Source organism: Pristiophorus japonicus, chromosome 10, assembly GCF_044704955.1.
Source record: "Pristiophorus japonicus isolate sPriJap1 chromosome 10, sPriJap1.hap1, whole genome shotgun sequence".
NCBI lineage: Eukaryota > Metazoa > Chordata > Chondrichthyes > Pristiophoridae > Pristiophorus > Pristiophorus japonicus.
Window position 1 is genome coordinate 188043675 of NC_091986.1, and position 27144 is coordinate 188070818.

General features: G+C 45.5%; 1 protein-coding gene across 1 annotated transcript in view; it reads left to right on the top strand.

Annotated features, from left to right (window-relative positions):
* Nucleotides 1–27144, top strand: part of LOC139275233 (rho guanine nucleotide exchange factor 17-like) — a 550636-nt gene that overhangs the window by 454428 nt on the left and 69064 nt on the right. Inside the window, exons 6-9 of the mRNA XM_070892404.1 lie at nucleotides 19799–19993; nucleotides 22916–22966; nucleotides 25033–25142; nucleotides 26036–26121. Of these exons, the coding sequence (XP_070748505.1) occupies nucleotides 19799–19993; nucleotides 22916–22966; nucleotides 25033–25142; nucleotides 26036–26121 (442 nt within the window). The remainder of the gene's footprint in view (nucleotides 1–19798; nucleotides 19994–22915; nucleotides 22967–25032; nucleotides 25143–26035; nucleotides 26122–27144) is intronic.

Sequence of the window (27144 nt, forward strand, 5' to 3'; positions counted from 1 at the left end):
GCAGAAATCAACAAAGCAAAAAGAATGCTGAACTACATAACCCAAACAGAGAATGTAATGCTAATGTTCTAGTTAGACCACATCGTGAGTACTGTGTGCAGTTCTGGTCAACAAGGAACATGGCAAACATTCAGACCTGCAGTTGGTCTAAAGAACAGCCACATACCTGATCGTTCGCATCAAAGAAATTAGTTATGAGCAAACATTGGAGAAACTTGGGCTTTTCAGTCTTAACAGGAGGTGACTAGGCATCACAATCTCAGAATAAGAGGTCGGCCAATTAGGACTGAGATGAGGAGAAATTTCTTCACTCAAAGGTTGTGAAGCTTTGGAATTCGCTACCCCAGAGAGCTGCTGTTGAGTATATTGAAGACAGAGATTTTTGGATACTAAGGAAATCAAGGGATATGGAATAGTGTGGGAAAGTGAAGTTGAGGTAGAAGATCAGCCATGATCTTATTGAATGGTGGCGCAGGCTCGAAGAGCCGAATGGCCAACTCCTGCTCCTATTTCTTATGTCCTTATTGTTATATATGTGGATTTGTATTTACTCTGTGCAGCCACCAGAGGGTTCATCCCCTGGATCCCAGAATCTCTTGGGCGCACAGGTATTTAGGCAGGCTTCACAGGTTGGAGAGGCACTCTGGAGACCTACAATAAAAGACTAAGGTCACACTTTACTTTGAGTTCACAGTGTTCAGCCTGACCCTTTCCCCTACACAACAACTGGCGACGAGATACAGATGCAGAGAACAGTGGGCATCCTGGAGACATTTTCGGAGGGAGATGATTGGGAAACTTTTGTGGAGCGACTTGACCAATACTTTGTGGCCAACGAGCTAGATGGGGAAGAGAGCGCTGCCAAACGAAGGGCGATCCTCCTCACCATCTGTGGGGCACCAACGTATGGCCTCATGAAGAATCTGCTCACTCCAGCGAAACGCACGGAGAAATCATACGACGATTTGTGCACACTGGTCCGAGAGCATTTGAACCCGAAGGAAAGCGTTCTGATGGCGAGGTACCGGTTCTACACCTACAAAAGGTCTGAAGGCCAGGAAGTGGCAAGTTATGTCACCGAGCTAAGACGCCTTGCAGGACATTGCGAATTTGAAGGACATTTGAAGCACATGCTCAGAGACTTTTTTGTACTTGGCATTGGCCACGAAACCATACTTCGCAAACTTTTGACTGTAGAGACCCCAACCTTGAGTAAGGCCATAGCGATAGCCCAGGCATTCATTGCCACCAGTGACAATACGAAGCAAATCTCTCAGCACACAAGTGCTGCTACAAGTACTGTGAACAAAGTGATGCTGTTTTCGAATCGTAACATACAGGGCAGGTCACACATACCTGCAGCTGCACGTCCGCAGATGTCTCAGAGTCCACCATCAAGGGTGATGAATGCAAGGCCGTTAACATCTTGTTGGCGCTGCGGGGGTGATCATCGTTTCCATTCATGCCGATTTAAAGAGTGCATTTGCAAAGGCTGTGGAACAGTGGGACACCTCCAATGTATGTGCAGGCGAGCTGCAAACTGTTAAACCTCCAAACCACCATGTTGCAGAGGAGGACAGATCCACGGAGGATCACAATGAACCAGAGCCTTGGATTGAGGAGGCAGAGGAAAATGGGGTGCACACATTCACCATGAATTGTCCCCCGATAATGCTGAATGTTAAACTAAATGTACTCCTAGTGTCAATGGAGCTGGACATGGGCGTGAGCCAGTCCATCATGGGCAAAAAGACTTTCGAAAGGTTGTGGTGCAACAAGGCCTCAAGGCCAGTCTTAACTCCAGTTCGCACGAAACTAAGAACTTACACAAAAGAACTGATTCCTGTAATCGGCAGTGCTACCGTAAAGATCTCCTACGATGGAGCGGTGCACAAGCTACCACTCTGGGTGGTACCGGGCAATGGTCCCACTCTGCTCGGCAGGAGCTAGCTGGGAAAGATACGCTGGAACTGGGACGATGTCTGAGCACTATCGCCCGCTGACGACACTTCGTGTGCCCAGGTCTTAAACAAATTTCCTTCGCTGTTCGAACAAGGCATCGGGAAACAAAGAGCAAAAGTGCAGATCCATCTAATTCCGGGGGTGCGACCCATCCATCACAAGGCGAGAGCAGTACCGTACATGATGAGAGAAAGGGTAGAGATCGAGCTAGACCGGCTGCAAAGAGAGAGCATCATTTCATCGATCGAGTTTAGCGAGTCCTATTGTCCCAGTCCTCAAGGGAGATGGCACCGTCAGAATCTGTGGCGATTACAAAGTAACTATCAATCATGTCTCCCTGCAGGACCAATACCCACTACCAAAGGCCGACGACCTCTTTGCAATGCTGGCGGCAGGAAAGAAATTCACGAAGCTGGATCTGACGTCAACCTACATGATGCAGGAATCATCGAAGGCCCTCACCTACATCAACATGCACAAAGGTTTTTTTGTTTATAACAGATGCCTGTTTGGAATCCGATCAGCGGCGGCGATATTCCAGAGAAACATGGAAAGTTTACTGACGTTGGTCCCGCACACCGTGGTCTTCCAGGATGACATCTTGGTCACAGGTCGGAACACAGTCGAGCACCTACAGAACCTGGAGGAGGTTCTTAGTTGACTCAACCACATTGGGCTCAGGTTAAAACCTTCGAAGTGCGTTTTCCTGGCACCTGAAGTGGAATTCCTGGGAAGGAGGATTGCGGCGGACGGCATCAGGCCCACCAACGCGAAGACGGAGGCAATCGAGAACGCACTGAGGCCACAGAACATGACGGAGCTGCAGTCGTTTCTGGGACTCTTGAACTACTTTGGTAACTTCTTACCAGGTCTCAGCACACTGTTAGAACCACGACATGTCTTACTACGAAAAGGTGGCAAATGGGTTTGGGGCAAAAGCCAAGAAAATGTCTTTGTAAAAGCGAGAAAATTGTTATGCTCAAACAAATTGCTTGTGTTGTATGATCCATGTAAGCGTTTGGTACTAGCATGTGATGTGTCGTCATATGGCGTCGGGTGTGTATTGCAACAAGCTAGTGATTTCGGGAAACCGCAACTGGTTGCTTATGCATCCAGGAGTCTGTCTAAGGCTGAGAGAGCCTACAGCATGATTGAGAAAGAAGCGTTAGCGTGTGTCTATGGGGTAAAGAAAATGCATCAATACCTGTTTGGGCTAAAATTTGAATTGGAAACTGACCATAAGCCACTTATATACCTGTTTTCTGAGAGTAAAGCGATAAATACCAATGTATCGGCCCACATCCAGAGATGGGCGCTCACGTTGTCTGCATACAACTACGCCATCCACCACAGGCCAGGCACAGAAAACTGCGCCGATGTTCTCAGTAGGCTGCCATTGCCCACCACGGGGGTGGAAATGGCGCAGCCCCCAGATCTAGCCATGGTTATGGAAGCATTTGAGAGTGAGCAATCACCCTTCACTGCCCGGCAGATCAAGACCTGGACAAGCCAGGACCCCTTATTATCTCTCGTCAAAAGCTGTGTGCTTCACGGGAGCTGGTCCAGTGTCCCAGTGGAAATGCAGGAAGAGATAAAGCCGTTCCAGCGGCGCAAAGATGAAATGTCTATACAGGCAGACTGCCTTCTGTGGGGCAATCGAGTAGTGGTCCCCAAGAAGGGCAGAGACACCTTCATCAATGACCTCCACAGTACCCACCCAGACATTGTAATGATGAAAGCGATAACCAGATCCCACGTGTGGTGGCCCGGTATCGATGCGGACTTAGAGTCCTGCGTTCACAGATGTAATACATGCTCGCAGTTAAGCAATGTACCCAGGGGACGCCGCTAAGTTTATGGTCTTGGCCCTCCAAACCATGGTCTAGGGTACACGTCGACTATGCAGGCCCGTTCTTGGGTAAAATGTTCCTTGTGGATGTAGACGCATATTCCAAGTGGATTGAATGAGAGATAATGTCGGCTTGCACATCCGCTGCTACTACAGAAAGTCTGCGGGCCATATTTGCCACTCACGGATTACCCGATGTCCTGGTGAGCGACAATGGGCCATGTTTTACCAGTGCTGAGTTCAAAGAATTCCGTAATGGGATCAAACATGTCACATCTGCCCCGTTTAAACCAGCGTCCAATGGTCAGGCAGAGAGAGCAGTGCAAACCATCAAGCAAGGCTTGAAGAGGGTAACTGAAGGCTCACTGTAGACTCGCCTATCCCGAGTCCTGCTTAGCTACTGCACAAGACCCCATTCATTCACTGGGATCCCACCTGCTGAACTGCTCATGAAAAGAGCACTTAAGACAAGGCTCTCATTAGTTCACCCTGATCTACATGAATGGATAGAGAGCAGGCGGCTTCAACAAAGTGCATACCATGATAGCGCAAATGTGTCACGCGAGATTGAAATCAATGATCCTGTATTTGTATTAAATTATGGACAAGGTCCCAAGTGGCTTCCCGGCATTGTTGTGGCCAAAGAGGGGAGCAGGGTGTTTCGGGTCAAACTTTCAAATGGACTCATTCACCGGAAACATTTGGACCAAATCAAACTCAGATTCACGGACTATCCTGAGCAACCCACCTTGGACCCTACCTTTTTTGATCCCCAAACATAAACACCAGTGACAACCGGCACCACGGTTGAACACGAAATAGAACCCATCATCCACAGCAGCCCAGCAGGGCCCAGCACACCAGGCAGCCCAGCAAGGCCAGCTGCACAGCAACCCAGCGAGGGCCCAACAAATGATTCAACAATACCAGCTTTCACACCGAGACAATCAACCAGGGCAAGAAGGGCCCCAGATCGACTCACATTGTAAATAGTTACACTATTGACTTTGGAGGGGAGTGTTGTTATATATGTGGACTTGTATTTACTCTGTACAGCCACCAGAGGGCTCTTCCCCTGGAGTACCAAGGGATCCCATAATCCCTTGGGAGCACAGGTATTTAAGGAGGCTGCACAGGTTGGAGAGGCACTCTGGAGACCTGCAATAAAAGACTACGGTCACACTTTACTTTGAGCTCACAGTGTTCAGTCTGACTCTTTCCCCATACACAACACTTATGACTGCGACCTATGAGAGGTATGGAAAAGGTCAATCCTGAACATTACTTTGAACTAAACCATGACAATAGGTCAAAGGAAACATTCAAACCCAGAAAAGACAAATTTAGGATTGAAGTCATGAAGTTTTTCATATGAAGAATGATTAACATGTGGAGTGGACTTTATTAAAATAGTGGAGGAAAAGGCCCTTGAATCATTTACAGCATTTAAATATCTCTTGAATAACTCCAGACTAATTTCAGTTAACGAGCTGTGAAGATAGGTGAAGGGTATTTAATCTGCTCTAATCAGATCAATGCATACAAGGGACGTGATACCCTGTACAACTTTTTAAAACAGTGCAGGACTCAGTGAGGTGGGTGTGAAAGTATTCTTTGTTCTGAAACATGAGAGGATAGAGACTAGATTATTAGCGAAGGAAAGCGTCCTTTATTTGGATGTTGTGGAGTTGAGGTAGAAGATCAGCAATGATCTTTTTGAATGGCGGAGCAGGCTCGAAGGGCTTCAGACAGGAGTAACCCTTCAGACTTCAAGCTGTTAACTTATTGAACTGATTGCCATTTAGTGCAATGAATATGGATTCAGAGAAAGCGTTCTTAAAAGAATTGGTTGAATTTGTGATCCACAGGAAGGAGAAGGCTTACTGATGGGGTTGGGGGAGGAGGTAAAAACGGGCTGAGCACCAAGGTGGCGGTGAGCGTGATGGACCAAATGGCATATTCGAGTTTTCTGTGAATTAAAATGTACCGGAGCAATCTCCACTAAGGAATAAAAAGGAAGCCACTTCACCCTGTATAACCAGTGCACTGGGAAACTCTCTCTCCACATATATTTCCAAAATAATCAACACTGATGTTATACATAATATTTTGCACAGTTTTACAGCTAGACTTTCCATACAGTAAAACCCGAGACACTAATTGCACAGTTTAGTGCTCAGCTGTGCCTGTTTCTTTTGACTGATTGTGTAGATTATTTACAAAGTGATGGGGAACATTTATTCTGTTTATTGCCACTCTTAATACGTCCTTACTGTTGGCTCCGCTACTAAGCAGTTCAGCGAGATTTCTATTTGGCCTGAACCTCTCTTGAATCATAGCCACAAAAGCTGTAGTAGGATTATTTAACATAGAGTGAATATCGCAGACAGCGTGTCGTGAATTTGACGTGTGGATAGAAGTCATTTGTTTGAAAAAAAGAAAAAGGATTATAACAGCTTACAGATAAATGTTTATTTTATTCACCGTGCTTAAATATTAAATTCAATACATTTCTGATGCAGTGTCCTCAGTAAATCTGCCTTGAATGACCCATTTATTTTTTAGGTTATTCAGTTTTTCCATCGACCTTTAATGTTTTTCCTTTTCCAATGATGTGTACTTATGCTTTTAAAATACTTTGAAAGGCTATTTTAAATCTTATTGCTTTGCATTCCTTTTTTTGTTCCTAATTCCTTTTAATTTTATCGCACGTGCTGCCCATCTTCTGACAACATGGGCTAGATTTTCGGCTTTGATGATTTCGGGCCGGTAATGGCAGTGGGGCGGTAAAGTTTGTGCCCGGGAGCAGTTTGCGCCTCAGTCAGCAAAATTGGGCAGCTGGGCCCGGAGTCTGGGGCGCAGTGCTAAGGGAGGTTGTACATTTCTCTTGGGGCGTTAGCATGGGAAAATTCCGAGCTAAAAAGCCGGCCCGGGAGTGCTCTGAGAGACTCCGGGGGAGGAAAAAAACCTGAAAACGAAACCACAAAAACATTCCCTATATATAGCCCACGCCACCACAACATAAATCGCCAAAAAAAAATTAAAAGAAAAAAGAATCACACTCACCTTAGGACAGCATTACTTACCTCTCTGCAGTCGGTATAGGTCGCACCGTCCGTTTTCCCAGGCGTTCACTTGAGGCGCGGACGGGTCGGGCGGGAGTCTAAAAGCGTGCCAGTGTCACAACCAGGGATGTTACACACCGGCGCAGCTCGTCTGGGTGGTACGGCTCCGCACCGCTGCCAAACCGGCCCCGAAAACCCCCGCAGCGCTGGAGGCTAATCACTCACCAGAAGACCTCACCGCTGCCATTGTCACCGCTCTGGGGCAAAGAACGGAGCATAAAGGATCGGATAATCCCCATATGCCCCTCTTCTGGTGGGACAGTCAGAGCAATGGTTGGCTCTATGACAGCCGTCAGTATTTTTCCACAAATGGGCTATGCCAATCATTCTCCTCTATGGCGATTCCGGCGCGAATTGTGCCCAAAATTGCGCCTGTTTTGAAACGTGTCTTTTTGTCTGTTTTTCACTGCATTCAGTAGAATGCGGTAGTTCAGTAAAGTAAACTAAAGCAAGCCCTGCAGTCCTGAGGGTTGGTCTTCTCATTGAATCAAGGGATACAATTTAGACTGGCAGCACGTACTCAGTCTACGCGACCAACAAAAGCAAGTGAGCTGGAGGGGATGAGGAGCCCTGAAACAGGGACTCCTTTCAAATGAAGTCAAGCGAGACGGAGTGCGAGGCGTCGCTGATGTTTGGGATTATTTCCCAAACCAACATAAATAGGATTGAGGGACAGAGAGCCCAGACTTGAGATGAAGTTTTAATCCTATGGCCACCTGCCAGTCTGCTTTATTTGCCTTCTGGGCAGTGACGGGCATCACAGTAAAGGCAAATGAGCTGGAGAGGCAGTCCCATGGCAGTAAAGCTCCTTCTCAAAACTGAGGTTTGTAAACTTAAGTGGCAGGCAGCCCTTGAGATTGAATCAAGCTTAGAGTGATGTGCACCCCTGAAAGTAGCATTACATCACCCCATCTGAGCAAGCAAGTTATAACAGCAAGCACCTTCAATCAAACTTCAACAAGCTCTGGGACAGGCAGCCCTCTCATTATGACCGATGCCCTTCTGCCACATGATCCACTGGACATATCCTGTCTAATATATTTTACATGAGTTATATTCAGTGCTAGGTTCCAGAGACGAAGGAAGCTAATAAAGACTATGCGGTAGAGTTTTCACTTTGACCGCTATTAATGATTCTGGCGCAAATTGCGCCCGTTTTGAAACGGGTTCCCCCTCCCCCCCCCCAAGTTTCCTCTCAAACTAATTTGCATATCGCTGAATCCAAAATCTGCCCTGAATCATCGCAATTGGGCAGCCTGTTAAAACGTTATTTTTTCTTTAAAAAATTTTTGCTTTAAAAATATTTTCCTTCAGATATTTAAGAGTGGTAACTGTTGTGTATCTGTAAAGCATGCACTCCCATGTTCTGCCACCAGGGAGCTCATCCCCTGAAGTCCCAAGGGATCCCAGCATCCCTTGGGAGCACTGTATATAAGTCGGGCCCTAAGACCTGTTACTCACGCTGGAGTGTCTTATTAAAGACTGAGGTCACTGTTACTTTAACCTCCCTATATGCAGTCTCATCTGTGTTAGGAACACAATAACTGGCGATGAGACATAAATCCAACGCAAAGATGCAGCAAACTGTGGGCATCCTGGAGAAGTTCTCGGAGGGTGAGGACTGGGAAGCCTATGTCAAACGGCTAGACCAGTACTTTGTAGCCAATGAGCTGGACGGAGAAGGAAGCGCTGCAAAAAGGAGAGCGGTCCTCCTCAGTCTGCGGGGCACCGACCTACAGCCTCATGAAGAATCTACTGGCTCCGGTGAAACCCACAGATAAGTCATATGAGAAGCTGTGTACACTGGTTCGGGAGCATCTTAACCCGAGGGAGAGCGTGCTGATGGCAAGGTATCGGTTCTACATGTGCCAGCGATCTGAAGGTCAGGAAGTGGCGAGCTACGTCGCCGAGCTAAGCGACTTGCAGGACAATGTGAGTTTGATGGCTACCTGGAGCAAATGCTCAGAGACTTTTTTGTACTGGGCATTGGCCACGAGACCATCCTACGAAAACTTTTGACTGTAGAGACACCGACCCTCAGTAAGGCCATTGCGATAGCACAGGCGTTTATGTCCACCAGTGATAATACCAAACAAATCTCTCAGCACACAAGTGCTAGCAATGTTCATAAATTAACTGGAACTGTGTTTGCGAGCAGAAATGTACAGGGCAGAACCCATGAGTCTGCAACTGCCAGCAGGCCTCAGGTGACCCAGATGACTCAGAGTCCCCAACAAAGGATGAATGCAAGGCAATTCACACCTTGTTGGCGTTGTGGAGGCTTCCATTCAGCCTATTCATGCCGCTTCAAAGGGCATGTTTGCAAGAGCTGTGGAACAATGGGGCACCTCCAACGAGCTTGCAAATGAGCTGCAAGCTCTGCAAAGCCTGCTAACCACCACGTGGCAGAGGAAGATCGGTCCATGGTGGATCAAAGCAATTTCGAGCCTCAGAGAGAGGAGGCAGATGCTGAAGTATACGGGGTGCACACATATTTGACGAAATGTCCACCTATAACGTAAAATTGAATGGCTTACCCGTAGCCATGGAACTGGACACTGGCGCTAGCCAATCCATCACGAGTAAAAAGATGTTTGAGAGACTGTGGTGCAACAAGGCATTCAGACCAGCCCTGAGCCCCATCCACACGAAACTGAGAACGTACAGTAAAGAGCTTATCACTGTCCTGGGCAGTGCCATGGTCAAGGTCAATTATGAGGGCACGGTGCACAAACTGCCACTCTGGATTGTCCCGGGCGATGGCCCTACACTGCTTGCAAGGAACTGGCTGGGCAAAATCCGCTGGAACTGGGATGACATCCGAGCGCTATCTCATGTCAATGCGGCCTCATGTACCCAGGTTCTTAACAAATTTCCTTCGCTTTTTGAGCCAAGCATTGGAAACTTTTCCGGGGCGAAGGTGTGGATCCACTTGGACCCAGAGGCATGACCCATTCACCACAAGGCGCGAGCGGTACCTCACATGATGAGGAGAGAGTGGAAATCATGCTGGACAGGCTGCAACGCGAGGGCATCATCTCCCCAGTGGAATTTAGCGAGTGGGCCAGCCCGATTGTTCCAGTACTCAAAAGTGATGACACGGTCAGGATTTGTGGCGATTATAAAGTAACTATTAATTGTTTCTTGCTACAGGACCAATACCCGCTACCTAAGGCAGACGACCTATTTGCGACACTGGCAGGAGGCAAGATGTTCACCAAGCTCGACCTGACTTCGGCCTACATGATGCAGGAGCTGGAGGAGTCTTCGAAGGGCCTCACCTGCATCAACACACACAAGGGGCTGTTCATCTACAACAGATGCCCGTTTGGAATTTGGTCGGCTGCAGCGATCTTCCAGAGAAACATGGAGAGCCTACTCAAGTCGGTACCACACACGGTGGTTTTTCAGGACGACATATTGGTCATGGGTCGGGACACCGCCGAGCACCTACAAAACCTGGAGGAGGTCCTCCAGCGACTGGATCGCGTAGGGCTGCGGCTGAAGAGGTCAAAATGCGTCTTCATGGCAACAGAAGTGGAGTTTTTGGGGAGAAAGATCACGGCGGACGGCATTCGGCCCACAGACGCCAGGACAGAGGCTATCAGGAACGCGCCCAGGCCACAGAACGTCATGGAGCTGCGGTCGTTCCTGGGACTCCTCAACTATTTTAGTAACTTCCTACCGGGGTTAAGCACCCTTTTAGAGCCCCTACATGTGCTATTGCGCAAGGGTGAGAACTGGGTATGGGGAAAAAAACAAGTAATTGCTTTTGAGAAAGTCAGAAGCATTTTATGCTCCCAACAAGCTGCTTGTATTGTATAACCCGTGTAAAAGACTTGTGCAAGCATGTGACACGTCATCGTACGGAGTCGGGTGTGTATTACAACAAGCTAACATTGCGGGGAAGTTGCAACCTGTCGCCTATGCTTCCAGGAGCTTGTCTAAGGCCGAGAGGACCTATAGCTTGATTGAGAAAGAGGCATTAGCGTGTGTGTTCGGGGTAAAGAAAATGCATCAGTATCTGTTTGGCCTCAAATTTGAGCTGGAAACCAATCACAAGCCCCTCACATCCCTGTTCGCTGAAAACAAGGGGATAAACACTAATGCCTCAGCCCGCATACAAAGGTGGGCACTCGCGCTATCAGCGTATAACTATACTATCCACCACAGGCCAGGCACCGAGAACTGTGCGGATGCTCTCAGTCGGCTACCATTGCCCACCACAGGGGTGGAAATGGCGCAGCCCGCAGACTCGTTGATGGTCATGGAAGCATTTGAAAATGATAAATCACCTGTCACGGCCCGCCAGATTAGGACTTGGACCAGCCAAGATCCTCTGCTGTCCCTAGTAAAAAGCTGTTTACTGCATGAGAGCTGGGCCAGCATCCCCGTTGAAATGCAAGAGCCAATCAAACCATTCCAGCGGCGAAAGGACGAGCTGTCCATTCAGGCAGACTGCCTGTTGTGGGGTAACCGCATAGTGCTACCCAAAAAGGAGACATTCATCTCAGATCTCCACAGCACACACCTGGGTATAGTAATGATGAAAGCGATAGCCAGATTCCATGTGTGGTGGACCAGTATCGACTCTGACTTAGAGTCCTGTGTACGGCAATGCAGCGTATGTGCTCAGTTGAGCAACGCGCCCAGAGAAGCACCACTAAGTTTGTGGTCCTGTCCCTCCAGACCATGGTCAAGGATCCATGTCGACTATGGGGGCCCGTTTCTCGGTAAAATATTCCTGGTGGTGGTGGATGCTTTTTCAAAATGTATTGAATGTGAAATAATGTCAGGAAGCACCGCCACCGCCACCATTGAAAGCCTGAGGACCATGTTTGCCACTCACGGCCTGCCTGACGTACTGGTCAGTGACAACGGGCCATGTTTCACCAGTGCCGAATTTAAAGAATTCATGACCCGCAATGGGATCAAACATGTCACCTTGGCCCCATTTAAACTAGCCTCCAATGGGCAGGCAGAGCGGGCAGTACAAACAATCAAACAGAGCCTCAAACGAGTCACAGAAGGCTCACTCCAAACCCGCCTGTCCCAAGAACTGCTCAGCTACCGCACGAGACCCCACTCGCTCACAGGGGTGCCCCCGGCTGAGCTACTCATAAAAAGGACACTTAAAACCAGACTCTCACTGGTTCACCCCAACCTGCATGATCAGGTAGAGAGCAGGCGGCAGCAACAAAATGTAAACGATGGTCGCGCCACTGTGTCACGGGAAATTGATCTGAATGACCATGTGCTAAACTATGGACATGGTCCCAAGTGGATCGTGGGCACGGTGATAGCTAAAGAAGGAAATAGGGTGTTTGTAGTCAAACTAGACAATGGACAAATTTGTAGAAAGCACCTGGACCAAACGAGGCTGCGGTTCACAGACTGCCCTGAACAAGCCACAGCAGACACCACCTTTTTCGAGCCCACAACACACATCCAAAGGATCAACGACACCACGCCGGACCAGGAAATCAAACCCATCACGCCCAACAGCCCAGCAAGGCCAGGCTCACCCAGCAGCCCTGCAGGGCAAACAACACGCCAGCCCAGCGAGGGCACAGCCAACACACCAGAACAGACATTTGTACCGAGGCGGTCCACCAGGGAAAGAAAGGCTCCCGATCGCCTCACCTTGTAAATAGTTTTCACTTTGACTTTGGGGGGGGGAGTGATGTTATGTATCTGTAAAATGTGCACTCCCATGTTCCGCCACCAGGGAGCTCATCCCCTGAAGTCCCAAGGGATCCCAAGCATCCCTTGGGAGCACTGTATATAAGCCGGCCCCTAAGGCCTGTTCCTCACTCTGGAGTGTCTTATTAAAGACTGAGTTCGCTGTTACTTTAACCTCCCTGTGTGCAGCCTCATCTGTGTTAGGAACACAATAGTAACTTGATTAAAACAGCTGAAAACGGGTTCATCACAGTGTCAATCCACCATCTTCGAGCAACCCGATTTTAAATGACTGAAATTCGCTTAAAAAAATATTAAACTCTTTTCTAGTTAAATTGAGGTACAGTAGGCAGTTCCTTAGTAAATTCAAAGAACAGTTACATTCAAAAGCTTTTAAAACATCTTTTACTGTCTTTGTGCCCAAAAGAACCAGCTTAATTTTAAAGCCTTCCTGAAGGTCTGCAAATGAGCACAATTAGTGGAAATTCCAAAGTTGATTAATCACCCTGGGGAGGGGGGTGGGGGAGGGGTGGGCGTGGCCAATTTTGTGCGTCCAGAGCGTTATTTAAAAAACGAGCGCAAAAGATCGTGGAAACTCGACTTGCGTGAATGCAAATTGAGCTTAAAATTCTGCGATCTCTTGTGCCAATTAAACTGATTTAGTCTGAATTATGGTGGAAAAACCAGTACAATAGAGCAGAAACTCCAGGCCTATTGCCACAAGACCCTGCAAATCCCCTGGGAGGACAGGCGCACCAACATCAGTGTCCTCGCCCAGGGATAACATCCCCAGCATTGAAGCACTGAGCACACTCGATCAGCTTCGCTGGGCAGGCCACATAGTTCGCATGCCAGACACGAGACTCCCTAAGCAATTGTTCTATGTGGAGCTCCTTCATGGCAAACGAGCCACAGGTGGGCAGCGGAAATGTTACAAGGACACCCTTAAAGCCTCCCTGGTAAAGTGTGACATCACTACTGACACCTGGGAGTCCCTGGCCGAAGACTGCCCTAGGTGGAGAAAGTGCATCCGGGAGGGCGCTGAGCTCTTCGAATCTCAACGGCGCGACCGTGAAGAGGTCAGGCGCGGGCAGCGGAAGGAGCATGCGGCAAATCAGTCCCACCCCGCCCCCCTTCCCCCGACAAATGTCTGCCCCACTTGTGACAGGGTCTGTGGCTCTCGTATTGGACTGTTCAGCCACCAAAGGACTCACTTTAGGAGTGGAAGCAAGTCTTCCTCGATTCCAAGCGACTGCTTATGAAGATGATGATTGTTTTCTAAATCATTAAAAAACTTAAAGACAATAATTATTTTTCTTGATGATTTTATCCAGAAAGAAAGAAAGACTTGCGTTTATATAGTGCCTTTCACGACCAGGACGCCCTAAAGTGCTTTACAGCCAATGAAGTACTTTTGACGTGTGTTCACTGTTGTAGGAAACACGGTTACCAATTTGCGGACAGCAAGCTCCAACAAATATCAATGTGATAATGGCCATACCGGGGACATGGATTAAAGAAAGAAAGATTGACTTAGATTTATATAGCGCCTTTTATGACACCGGATGTCTCAAGGCACTTTACAGCCAATGAAGTACTTTTATAATGAAGTGTAATCACTGTTGTAATGTGGGAAATGTGGCAGTTAATTTGCACACCAGCTCCTAAAAATAGCAGTGTGATAATGAATGATAATTAAGTAAGATCAGAATAAGGGCAAGCATAAAGGAAGATACTGATGTATTTAATAACTGTGAAAAAACCCACAACGATACATCTATCAAAGACCAACTCTCCCTTTATTTTTTATAAAATACATTCCATTAACCGAGTAAAACCCCATCTGAGCCCTGTGAACTTTCTTCCTCATATACCAAACGATGTATTATATCATAGTAAAATTGAGGGCATTGGAAGCAAACATGGGCAAGTTTAGAAATGTTAATAAATCTACACTCTAGTCTTTGTTCTCCTTTACAGCTACAGTATACATGTAGTTTAGGAAGGTACGGCTCTGCAAACAGCAACCTAAAACTATGAGACTGCATAGCCATGATGCTGGATGCTGACCCCGCTCTCTGTCCAATTCAGGGCCCGTGTAGTCGGCCAAGCTAAATAGCAGTGAAATATAGACATGGACACTGTTCTTTTTACTAAAGCCAGCATAGGAGACAACAATCCTACTTGGCCACAAATAGCCAGCATCTCCATCAATGATAAATCATGTTTCTTTGTTTCACTGACAAATGTTTCACAATAATTTCAGAATAGTTTCTCTTTCTTTGGAACTCCCCTCAATTTCCTCCTCGCCTGAAGGTGGTAATTCCTGTCAGAGCACAGCTCCACAGAGCAGGAAACACCTTCAAATAGCTTGGAGAGTGAGTGTTGGCAGGTTGTTGGACTATGGCAGATATCAAAGATGAATCCAATACTACATTTGTATGTTCTGGCAGAGTCCCGCAACAGTAATCAAGAGCAAAAATCCAGGCCATTTTCCCCCCTCTGTTTTCTAGCCTGTGATTCTGAGGCCAATTATTATTACCTCCGCAACACAAAAGCAAAATACTGCGGGTGCTGGAATCTGGAATAAAAACAGAAAATGCTGGAAATCCCAATGGGTCAGGCAGCATCTGTGGAGAGGAAGCAGAGTTAACGTCTCGGGTCGACGACCCTTCATAGAAACATAGAAAATAGGTGCAGGAGTAGGCCATTCGACCCTTCGAGCCTGCACCGCCATTCAATAAGATCATGGCTGATCATTCCTTCAGTACCCCTTTCCTGCTTTCTCTCCATACCCCTTGATCCCCTTAACCGTAAGGGCCATATCTAACTCCCTCTTGAATATATCCGGTGAACTGGCATCAACAACTCTCTGCGGCAGGGAATTCCACAGGTTAACAACTCTCTGAGTGAAGAAGTTTCTCCTCACCTCGGTCCTAAATGGCCTACCCCTTATCCTAAGACTATGTCCCCTGGTTCTGGACTTCCCCAACATCGGGGACATCCTGCATCTAACCTGTCCAGTCCCGTCAGAATCTTATACGTTTCTATGAGATCCCCTCTCATCCTTCTAAACTCCAGTGAATAAAGGCCCAGTTGATCCAGTCTCTCCTCATATGACAGCCCAGCCATCCCTGGAATCAGTCTGGTGAACCTTCGCTGCACTCCCTCAATAGCAAGAACGCCCTTCCTCAGACTAGGAGACAAATCCCCTAGCTATGAAGGCCAACATACCATTTGCCTTCTTTACCGCCTGCTGTACCTGCGTGCCCACTTTCAGTGACTGATGAACCATGACACCCAGGTCTCGTTGCACCTCCTAGTCTGCCGCCATTCAGATAATATTCTGCCTTCGTGTTTTTGCTCCCAAAATGTATAGCCTCACATTTATCCACATTATACTGCACCTGCCATGCATTTGCCCACTCACCTAACCTGTCCAAGTCACCCTGCAGCCTCATAGCATCCTCCTCACAGCTCACACCGCTACCCAGTTTACTGTCATCCACAAACTTGGAGATATTACACTCTATTCCTTCATCTAAATCGTTAATATATACTGTAAAGAGCTGGGGTCCCAGCACTGAGCCCTGCGGCACTCCACTAGTCACTGCCTGCCATACTGAAAAGGACCCGTTAATCCCGACTCTCTGCTTCCTGTCTGCCAACCAGTTCCCTATCCATGTCAGTATATTACCCCCAAAACCATGTGCTTTGATTTTGCACAACAATCTCTGTGCGGGACCTTGTCAAAAGCCTTTTGAAAGTCCAAATACACCACATCCACTGGTTCTCCCTTGTTCACTCTGCTAGTTACATCCTCAAAAAATTCCAGAAGATTCGTCAAGCCTGATTTCCCTTTCATAAATCCATGCTGACTTGGTCCGATCCTGTCACTGCTTTCCAAATGCGTTGCTATTTCATCCTTAATGATTGATTCCAACATTTTCCCCACTACTGATGTCAGGCTGACCAGTCTATAATTCCCTGTTTTCTCTCTCCCTCCTTTTTAAAAAAGTGGTGTTACATTAGCTACCCTCCAGTTCATAGGAACTGATCAAGAGTCAATAGACTGTTGGAAAATGATCACCAATGCATCCACTATTTCTAGGGCCACTTCCTTGAGTACACTGGGATGCAGACTATAAGGCTCCGGGGATTTATCGGCCTTCAATCCCATCAATTTCCCTGACACAATTTCCCGCCTAATAAGGATATCCTTCAGTTCCTCCTTCTCACTAGACCCACTGTCCCCTAGTACCTTCGGAAGGTTATTTGTATCTTCCTTCGTGAAGACAGAACCGAAGTATTGGTTCAATTGATCTGCCATTTCTTTGTTCCCCATTATAAATTCACCTGAATCCGACTGCAAGGGATCTACGTTTGTCATTACTAATCTTTTTCTCTTCACATATTTATAGAAGCTTTTGCAGTCAGTTTTTATATTCCCTGCAAGCTTCCTCTCGTACTCTATTTTCCCCCTCTTAATTAACCCTTAGTTCTCCTCTGTTGAATTCTAAATTTCTGCCAGTCCTCAGGTTTGTTGCTTTTTCTCGGCAATTTATGTGCCTCTTCCTTGGTTTTAACACTATCCTTAATTTCCTTTGTTAGCCATGGTTGAGCCACCTTCCCAGTTTTATTTTTACTGCAGACAGGGATGTACAATTGCTGAAGTTCATCCATGTGATCTTTAAATGTTTGCCATTGCCTATCCACTATCAACCCTTTGAGTATCTTTTGCCAGTTTATTCTAGCCAATTCACGCCTCATACCGTCGATGTTACCTTTCCTTAAGTTAAGTTCGTCAGAAGTAGAGAGTGTTTGCAAAGAACACATTCTTAACAAGCACTGAAAAGAGGAGGGCAAGAAAGAACAAAAGGGAAGGTCTGTGATAAGGTGGAAGGCAGGAGCGATTAGAGAGACAAAAGGGATGATGGGCTGAATTGAAATGGTAAGGCCAGGAGTTAGAGAAACATTAGTCAAGATAGGTTTTGAATGGTGGGATAATGACCAACTGCCATTAGAGACAAGGAGAAAAAAAGAAACAAGCTCGGGGTGGGGTGGGGGGGGGGGGGGGGTTGGGGGGAGGAGGGAAAGGGAGCCAAAGATTGGCAGAGGTTACGCTCTGAAATTGTTGAATTCGATGTTGAGTCTAGAAGGCTGTAAAGTGCCTAAACGAAAGATGAGGTGCTGTTCCTCAAGCTTGTGTTGAGCTTCGTTAGAACAGTGTAGGAGACCAAGGACAGAGAGGTCAGAGTGGGAGTGGAGTGGAGAATTAAAGTGACAGGCGACCGGAAGCTCAGGGTCACACTTGCAGACTGAACAGAGGTGCTCCGCAAAGCAGTCACCCAATCTACGCTTGGTCTCCCCAATGTAGAGGAGACCACATCGTGAGCAGCGAATACAGTATACTAAATAGAAAGAAGTACAAGTAAATCACTGTTACCTCCGTGCTGGCTGAGATCAGAGATCAAGTTGAGAATCTTCTTGATCTCAATGGCTCAATATCATGATAGGTGATTCATTTATCAACCGGGCATTGAATAATTTCAAAGAAAGAAAGACAGACTTGCATTTATATAGCGCCTTTCACCACCACCGGGTAGCCCAAAGCGCTTTACAGCCAATGAAGTACTTTTTGAAGTGCAGTCACTGTTGTAATGTGGGAAACGCGGCAGTCAATTTGCGCACAGCAAACTCCCACAAACAGCAATGTGATAATGACCAGATAATCTACTTTTTTTTAGTGATGTTGATTGAGGGCTAACTATTGGCCACGACACCAGGGAGAACTGTCCCGCTCTTCTTTGAAATAGTGCCATGGGATCTTTTATGTCCACCTGAGAGAGCAGATGGGGCCTCGGTTTAACGTCTCATCCTAAAGACGACACCGCCGACAGTGCGGCATTCTCTCAGCACTGCACTGGAGTGCCAGCTTAGATTTTTGTGCTCAAGTGTCAGGAGTGGGATTTGAACTAGTCTGTAATGCTGTCTTTAATTGGGTTTTATTTTGATGGAAAGGAGTTGTAATGAAGCTGTTCACTTGGCAAATTTAGTTGTAAGATAAGAGCACGGCTTTTACTGTATTCTGATTAGCTAATAAAAAATCGGCACATAAAAGAAACAGTAAGAAAATTAATCCAGTAACAGTGAGCCTGTGAGACACAAACCTTAAACTTTAAGTGTGTCAGCTGTCGCTTAGTTGGTAGCACACTCGCCTCTGAGTCAGAAGGTTATGGGTTCAAGTCCCATATGGTTGAAGAGCCTCAAAATTACTGTTAGCAATATTGGTGGTCAAATGCTTAACTTGTTTGTATGGTGTTCCATGCTAGAATAGTGGATGAAAGATTATCTTATGAATGCATTGACCATCTATCCACTAATAACTTCCTCTACCACATGCTCATCATCATATTGCTTTTCAGACCATTGGTTATGTACATGTACAGGAAAGGATGAACAGGTTGCGTCTCCTTTCTCTTGAAAAAAGAAGGCTGAGGGGTGACCTAATAGAGGTTTTTAAAATTATGAAAGATTTTGATAGAGTAGATACAGAGAGAATGTTTCCACTTGTGGGGAAGAGCATAACTAGAGGCCATCAATATAAGATAGTCACCAAGAAATCCAAAAGGGAATTTAGAAGAAATGTATTTACCTAAAGAGTGGCAAGAATGTGGAACTCACTACCACAGGGAGTGGTTGATGTGAATAGTATAGATGAATTTAAGGGAAGGCTCATCAAGCATATGAGGGAGAAGGTAATAGAGGGTTATGTGGATAGATTTAGATGAGGAAAGATGGGAGGAGGCTCGAGTGGAGCATAAACGCCGGCATAGACTGGTTGGGCTGAATGGCCTATTTCTGTGCCATATATCCGATATAATCCGATGTACTTCATTTTGGACATCAGAGCTGTAGGATCAGCAATATTTTCTTTGGTGATGTAAAACCCCTTCTTATGTTGCCCTATTTGGACTGTAATTTGAATATTGAAATCCAAACCTGACTTGGAATTTACCCCACTTCCCTCACCATACAGTAACTATCTTAAGCGGTTTTCGGGGAACTGTCAGAAAGGATACCGCTGAAGCTATTGACCTCACCTTTATCAAGGTGAGTGAGACTGATGGCGGCTTATAAACTTCTAACCAGCGAACTGATGTTGTTTTCTGCATGGCAGGATCTATTGAAGCACACTCCTGACGATCACCCAGATCACCCCTGCCTGCTCGCAGCACAGCGTTACATTAAGTTGCTCGCTGAAAGGATAAACAAGGGAAAGAAGAATGCGGAGGAGGCAGAGAAAGAGGCTCGCATCCTGCAAGAGATAGAATCCCATATAGAAGGCATGGTGGACGTACGAATCCACGAAGAGGTACAGTACAGCTATTACAAAGTTCTTCCATCAAGTAGTCAACACTGTGAACTGAATTAATGTTTGGCAGCGCTATGCATCAGTAACATCATACAATGATCTCCAATATTCTCTGGTTTACACAAAGTACATGAAGTAGGGCCTCCTCATTTCATTTCTGCTCTGCTTCAAGTTTTGGGCCATTTTATAAAGACTCAATTCATGGAGTCTCACTTCTTCACACAAAGTGTAGTGAAAATTTGGAACTCTGTTCCCCAAAAAAGCTGCTGAGGCTAGGTCAATCGAAAATGTCAAAACTGAGATTGATAGATTTTTGTTAGGCAAGGGTATTATGGGTAACGAAACCAAGGCCGGTAAATGGAGTTGAGATACAGATCAGCCATGATCTCATTGATTGGTGGACCATGCTCGAGGGCATGAATGGCCTGCTCCTGTTCCTATACTGCTCCTTTCACCATCGGAGATCCATCTGTGCATATTTGGGATTGGTCAGTTGAAATTGGTCCATTGAAATCGATGGAAATTCAAATCTGGCTGTTTCTGCAGTGGGCAGCTGATCGCCCAGATGGCAAGTTCAAAATCTACTCTGTAAAGTTGGCGTTATTGATATGAGGAGGACCCATATTCCCTGCACAGTCTTAACAGCTTGACAGACATTTGTACACACAAGTTTCCCTTTGGTGGCAAGTTCCCAATTGTAGGCTGGTTGTCGGGTAAGATGTTGAGCTGAAACACTTTGATGAGCAAAATTAAAAATCAGAAGATAAACTTGTTCCTCATCTCTGAAGTGAATCTTGAAGTAGACAAAAATATGTCTGCCCTTTTGGTCATTCAAAGTTAGGGATGTTGTTGTTATGGTAATAATTTAGGCCAATACCCCAACTACCACTGCAATATTGGTGGCAGTTGGTGTAAGTGAAAAATACCTGTAATAAAATCATTAACCTGATGTCCCAAATAGGATTTTTTCTTGAACTGAAAAAAGATTTGATGCCCAAAGCGCTGTTAATTGTAAAGTCTGTACATTGCTCTGATCTAAGCTCTCTTAGTTACTACCATATGTCCCTCAGAAGTAGCGCTCTTGCCTCTGAGTCAAAAGACTGTGGATTCAAATCCCACTCCAGAGACTTGAGCACAAAAATCAAGGCCTGAGGTCGTGAAAGACGCCATATAAATGCACGTTTTTTTTTCTTTTGCTCTACTTAGCAAATAAAACAACCACGATCGACATAAGAGGTGAGAGATAACATAAAACTAAAGGAAAGAGCATGCAAGAGTACAAAGAGTACTGTGGATCCAGGGGATTGGGAGAGATATAAAGAGCAGCAAAGGAAGACAAAAATGCTAGTTTTAGCTGCAAAAAGGAATACAGACAGAAACTTGTGATGGATAGCAAGATTAACACAAAATGTTTTTGCAATTATATTCGAAGAAAAAGTGCAGTCAAGGGTAATGTGGGCCATTTAAAAACAGATGCAGATAATATTGCAAATGAAAATAAGGAAATGGCAGACTTGTTGAATAATTACATTGCCTCAGTCTTCACAGTAGAGGAAGAGGATAATATACCTGACATTCCAAGGAAACTAATAATGAATCAAGGACTTAACCTAAACAATAAAACATTATTAGAAAAAATAATGACGCTAAAGACTGACCAATCCCAGGGACTGATGGTTTCCTCCCCTGGAATTTTAAAGGAAGTAGGTGAGGAAATTGCACATGCTTTAGCCATAATCTTCCAAAGCTCTCTCAATTCAAGATTTGTCCCTTTGGATTGGAAAATTGCAAATATATGTTTAGGCACTTGAATCGCAAGGTTAGTGGTGTCCGATAAAGATCTGTGCTGGGACCTCAACAATGCACTATATTTATTAATGACCTTGATAACACAATAGGGGGCCATATATCCAAGTTTGCCGATGACACAAAGATTGGTGGAATAGTAAGTAGTGTAGACAGGAGCATAAAACTACAAACAGACTATATTAGTGAGTGGACAAAACTGTAGCAGATGGATTTCAACACAGGTAAGTGTGAGGTGATCTATGTTGGATGAAAAAAGGATAGATCCGAGTATTTTTAAATGGGGAATAGCCAGGAACAGTGGAGGTCCAAGGAGGTTAGGGGTTCTGTACACAGAAAATAATGAAACAGGTTAATGGAATGCTGGCATTTATATCTAGAGGTCTAGAATATAAAGAGGAGGAAATTTTGCTACAGCTATACAAAGCACTGGTTAGACCACATCTGGAGTACTGTGTACAGTTTTGGCACCTCGCCATAGGAAGGATATATTGGCCTTGGAAGGAGTGCAGTGCAGATTCACCGGAATGTTACCAGGACTCCAAGGGTTAAATTATGAGGAGCGATTGAGTAAACTAGGCGTGTATTCCCTGAAATATAGAAAGTTAAGGGGTGATTTGATTGAGGTTTTTATGATTTTGAAAGGAATTGATAGGGTAGGCAGAGAGAAACTTTTCCCGTTGGTGGAGTAATCTAGGACAAAGGGATATAACCTTAAAATCAGAGCCAGGCGATTCAGGAGAGAAGTTAGGAAACACTTCTTCACACAATGGATGGTAGAAATGTGGAATTCTTTCCTACACAAAGCAATAGATGCTTGCTCAATTAATAGTTTTAAGTCTGAGATCGCTAGATTTTTGCAAGCCAAAGGTATTAAGGGATCTAGAGCCAAGGCAGATAAATGGTGTTCGGATACAGATCACATTGAATGGCGGAACAGGTTCGAGGGGCTGAATGGATCCCCTGTTCCTATGTCCATATGTTCCCTGACCCCTTGAGAGAGACAGTGACCCATTAACTGTGTTTTAATGTAATTGCTATTATATGTATTTACTTTTTTCACAGTGCCTGATTTCTCAATGGTCTAACAGTACATTTCCTTATTTTGTTCTATAGCTCCTGGTTCCTCACAGGAAATTCTTACGGCAGGAGATGGTGATTGAAGTGGTAAGACCTCTTTCCAACTTTGCAAATCTTATCTTTAACAGTCTTAACACAAGGAAGAGCTGAGGGCAAAGAACCTCAATGAGATTGATTGTGTAATGGGGAGGTAGATTCACTAGCCAGGCCCGCCTTGGGCAGTGCAGGGGAATTCTATGTGGAGTAATAAAGAATGTAGACGATGGTCAAACTAGTGTTTAGCGAATAGTGTTCCAAAATAATGACCGTCCCCAAGGATCCCAAGGAAACATATAAAATTCTTACAAGGCTTGACAGGGTAGATGCAGGGAGGATGTTTCCTCTGGCTGGGGAGTCTAGAACCAGGGGTCACAGTCTCAGAATAAGGGGTCAGCCATTTAGGACTGAGATGAGGAGAAATGTCTTCACTCAGAGGGTGGTGAATCTTTGAAATTCTCTACCCCAGAGGGCTGTGGAGGCTCAGTCTTTGAGTATGTTCAAAACAGAGATTGATAGATTTTTGGATATTAAGGGAATCAAGAAAAATGGGGATCAGGCAGGAAAGTGGAGTTGGGGTAAAGGATCAGCCACGATCTCATTGAATGGCGGAGCAGGCGCGAGGGGCCGAAAGGCCTGCTCCTGCTCCTAATTCTTATGTTCTTATGTCCCTGGCTGCGACCTCCTGCCGCTGGATTTGACTGCTAGGCCAGGTTATGAATTTGGCTGGCTGGTGGGCAGGAAACGGAACAAGAAAATTATAATGAGGTCCCGCCGTTAGCCCCGGTCGTGTCGGTTTCTTGGGCCGTCTCCTGCCTCCCCCCAGAAAGAAGCCAAGAATTGGCCCATTTCCCTCGTCTGCAGACTGGCAAACGTTGACATTTCAAAGACTTGGTGCTCTCATCAGCAAACAATCTTTGATCTAATTTCATAGAAACATAGAAAATAGGTGCAGGAGTAGGCCATTGGGCCCTTCGAGCCTGCACCACCATTTAATAAGATCATGGCTGATCATTCCCTCAGTACCCCTTTCCTGCTTTTTCTCCATACCCCTTGATCCCCTTAGCCGTAAGGGCCACATCTAACTCCCTCTCGAATATATCCAATGAACTGGCATCAACAACTCGATGCAGCAGGGAATTCCACAGGTCAACAACTCTGAGTGAAGAAGTTTCTCCTCATCTCAGTCCAAAATGGCCTACCCCTTATCCTAAGACTATGTCCCCTGGTTCTGGACTTCCACAACATCGGGAACATTCTTCCCGCATCTAACCTGTCTAATCCCATCAGAATCTTATACGTTTCTATGCGATCCCCTCTCACCCTTCTAAACTCCAGTGAATAGAGGCCCAGTTGATCCAGTCTCTCCTCACATGACAGTCCAGCCATCCCAGAATCAGTCTGGTGAACCTTCGCTGCATTCCCTCAATAGCAAGAACGTCCTTCCTCAGATTAGGAGACCAAAACTGAACACAATATTCCAGGTGAGGTCTCACTAAGGCCCTGTACAACTGCAGTAAGACCTCCCTGCTCCTATATTCAAATTCCCTAGCTATGAAGGCCAATATATCATTTGCCTTCTTCACCACCTGCTGTACCTGCATGTCAATCTTCAATGACTGATGAACCATGACACCCAGGTCTCGTTGCACCTCCCCTTTTCCTAATCTGCCGCCATTCAGATAATATTCTGCCTTGGTGTTTTTATCCCCAAAGTGGATAACCTCACATTTATCCACATTATACTGCATCTGTCATGCATTTGCCCACTCACCTAACCTGTCCAAGTCACCCTGCAGCCTCTTAGCGTTCTGCTCACAGCTCACACCGCCACCCAGTTTAGTGTCGTCTGCAAACTTGGAGATATTACACTCAATTGCTTTATCTAAATCATTATTGCACTGGCATCAATAAAGAAGGCCAGCTTATTGAATATGTGAATCGTTCTCGTCAGTTACATTGATTGGTGACCCACTTGTCTCAGAGATAAAGATACAACTGCTTTGAAACCATCTTGAAATCAAATTTATCCTAAGGTCACACAAAATATGACACATTAATCTCCTTGCCTGTCACACTGATATGCTTCTATTTTGTCATTTTTTTTTCATGTACAGAAAACAGTAAGCAGCAAGAAGGAACGCTCGCTCTTTCTGTTTACAGATCTTTTGATTTGCACTACTTTGAAACGTAAAACAGGCTCTCTACGGCGGAGTTCTATGAGCCTGTGAGTATGCAGCCTCTCTTGAGTAGAAACCCTTTACTTGTAGAGTGAGTGTGTTTTCTCTTTTGTTGCTTTAAAGGAACGCTGGGGTCGATTTTTACTGGTTTCCAGGGCATAAAACTTACGCTACAGCCCGTTATAGAAACCGTCCCATTTTCATTCCCATTGATTTCATAAGAAAGGATTTGTCCAACTGTTTTTCTTCCATTTGTTGACTTAAACCTCTCTGAAACACATTATCTTGCTACTTCTTGTTAGCCTATTCCTACATTTTTTTTCTTGCAGCCAGGGAATTAAAAATAAATTTGCAATAATATAAATGTCAGCCCACACATCACACTTATGACATTGTTAGTTTTTCTCCAGTGTGCATCACAGCATTCGATTCTGTGATTCTTTCGAGGAACATGGCCCTGTGGGATGACTAGACCAGCGTTGGTTCTATCGACTGTTTGTGCATTTGTCCAATCTATTGTGAATTGCAAAGACAAGACCCGAGCACCTAATTCCAATTGCTCTAGTAGCAAAATGGTCCCAAGTCCTCATTAGAGGCAAGGTACCTCACCCGGTGCACGTCAGAAAATCCCGGGGAGCTGCCTGTAATTTTCTTGTATGCGCCAACAGTGGGTAAAGACTAAGAAAATCTACCCTATCATCCAATCTCTGGTCATCGTGTGGTGAATATCTAGGGCTGATTTTCCAAGCATGCGCTGCCTGTGACTTCGGACAGGCATAGCTGATGGAGCGGTTTCCCCCGGCAACAGTCTGTATGTTGAAATTCAGCCCTTATCCGTTGTAATGGTGTCCTAGAAGACGTCAAAACACTATTATCAGGAACTTCGATCTCCATTCACATTGTTGGTTTTTACCTCCATTAACTGCTTTCATTCTAATAGATACACAGCTGGGAGTGTGATTGACACTGCGAGCAAGTACAAGTTCCTCTGGAAACTGCCTCTGGAAGATTTGGACATTGTAAAAGGTCTGTGACATGTTGCAGTATTATTTGCCAATACCATATCCTTCCAAGACATAATACTTATTTATAAACAGGAATCTCTACGGATGCAAAAAAGGCTTGAATAAACTGAACCCAGTTGAATTTGCACATCTGCCCGACCCATTTGCTCTGGAATCGTGAAATGTTTTTTTGGGTCAAATTTAATTGCAATCATCGACTCAAGTCAGTGAGGCTTTAGGACATGTCAAGAACTAATGCAAAATAAAGTGATAAAATGTTCTGGTTGGCTGTCCGTGCACTGGAGCCTGGAATGCTGGGGAACACATGAACCGAGAGTATAGCTGTTTTCAGTCAGACTATTTAAAATCTCATTTCTTGCACTTGTAAGACTTCTGATCTCAATTCTTCTGTTGAAAAACGGAAGGTCATATGGAAGGCTCAAAGACTGGTGTGGGAGAAATGGATTTCGGTTCATGGGACACTGGCACCAGTACTGGGATAAGAGGGAGGTATTCATTTGAACCATGCTGGGACTAGCGTCCTGGCAAATTGAATAACTAGGGCTGTAGAGAGGGATTTAAACTAAATATTGGGGGGAAGTGGGGGGGGGGGGGGCGTGTTCAGATGAGCAGAAATTAAAAAAGTCAAAGAGCAAGGAGAAGGCAATAGACCAGGATAGTGGTGGGGGAAATGATAACCAGAGTGTGACAGGAAGGGACATAATGTATAAAAATAAGAGTGTTCAGAAAGTAGGGTCAAAGCAGGGAAAAATGGTAAAAAGACAAAATTAAAAGCTCTTTATCTGAATGAACGCAGTAGTTGTAACAAGATAGATGAGTTGACGGCACAAAAAGATCTGAAAATGTATGATCTGATAGCCATTTCAGAGACGTGGTTGCAAGGTGACCAAGGTTGGGAACTGAATATTCAGGGGTATTTGACAATTCGGAAGGATAGACAGAAAGGAAAAGGAGGTGGGGTAACTCTGGTAATAAAGAATGAGATCAGTGCAGTAGTGAGGAATGATATTGGCTCAGAAAATCA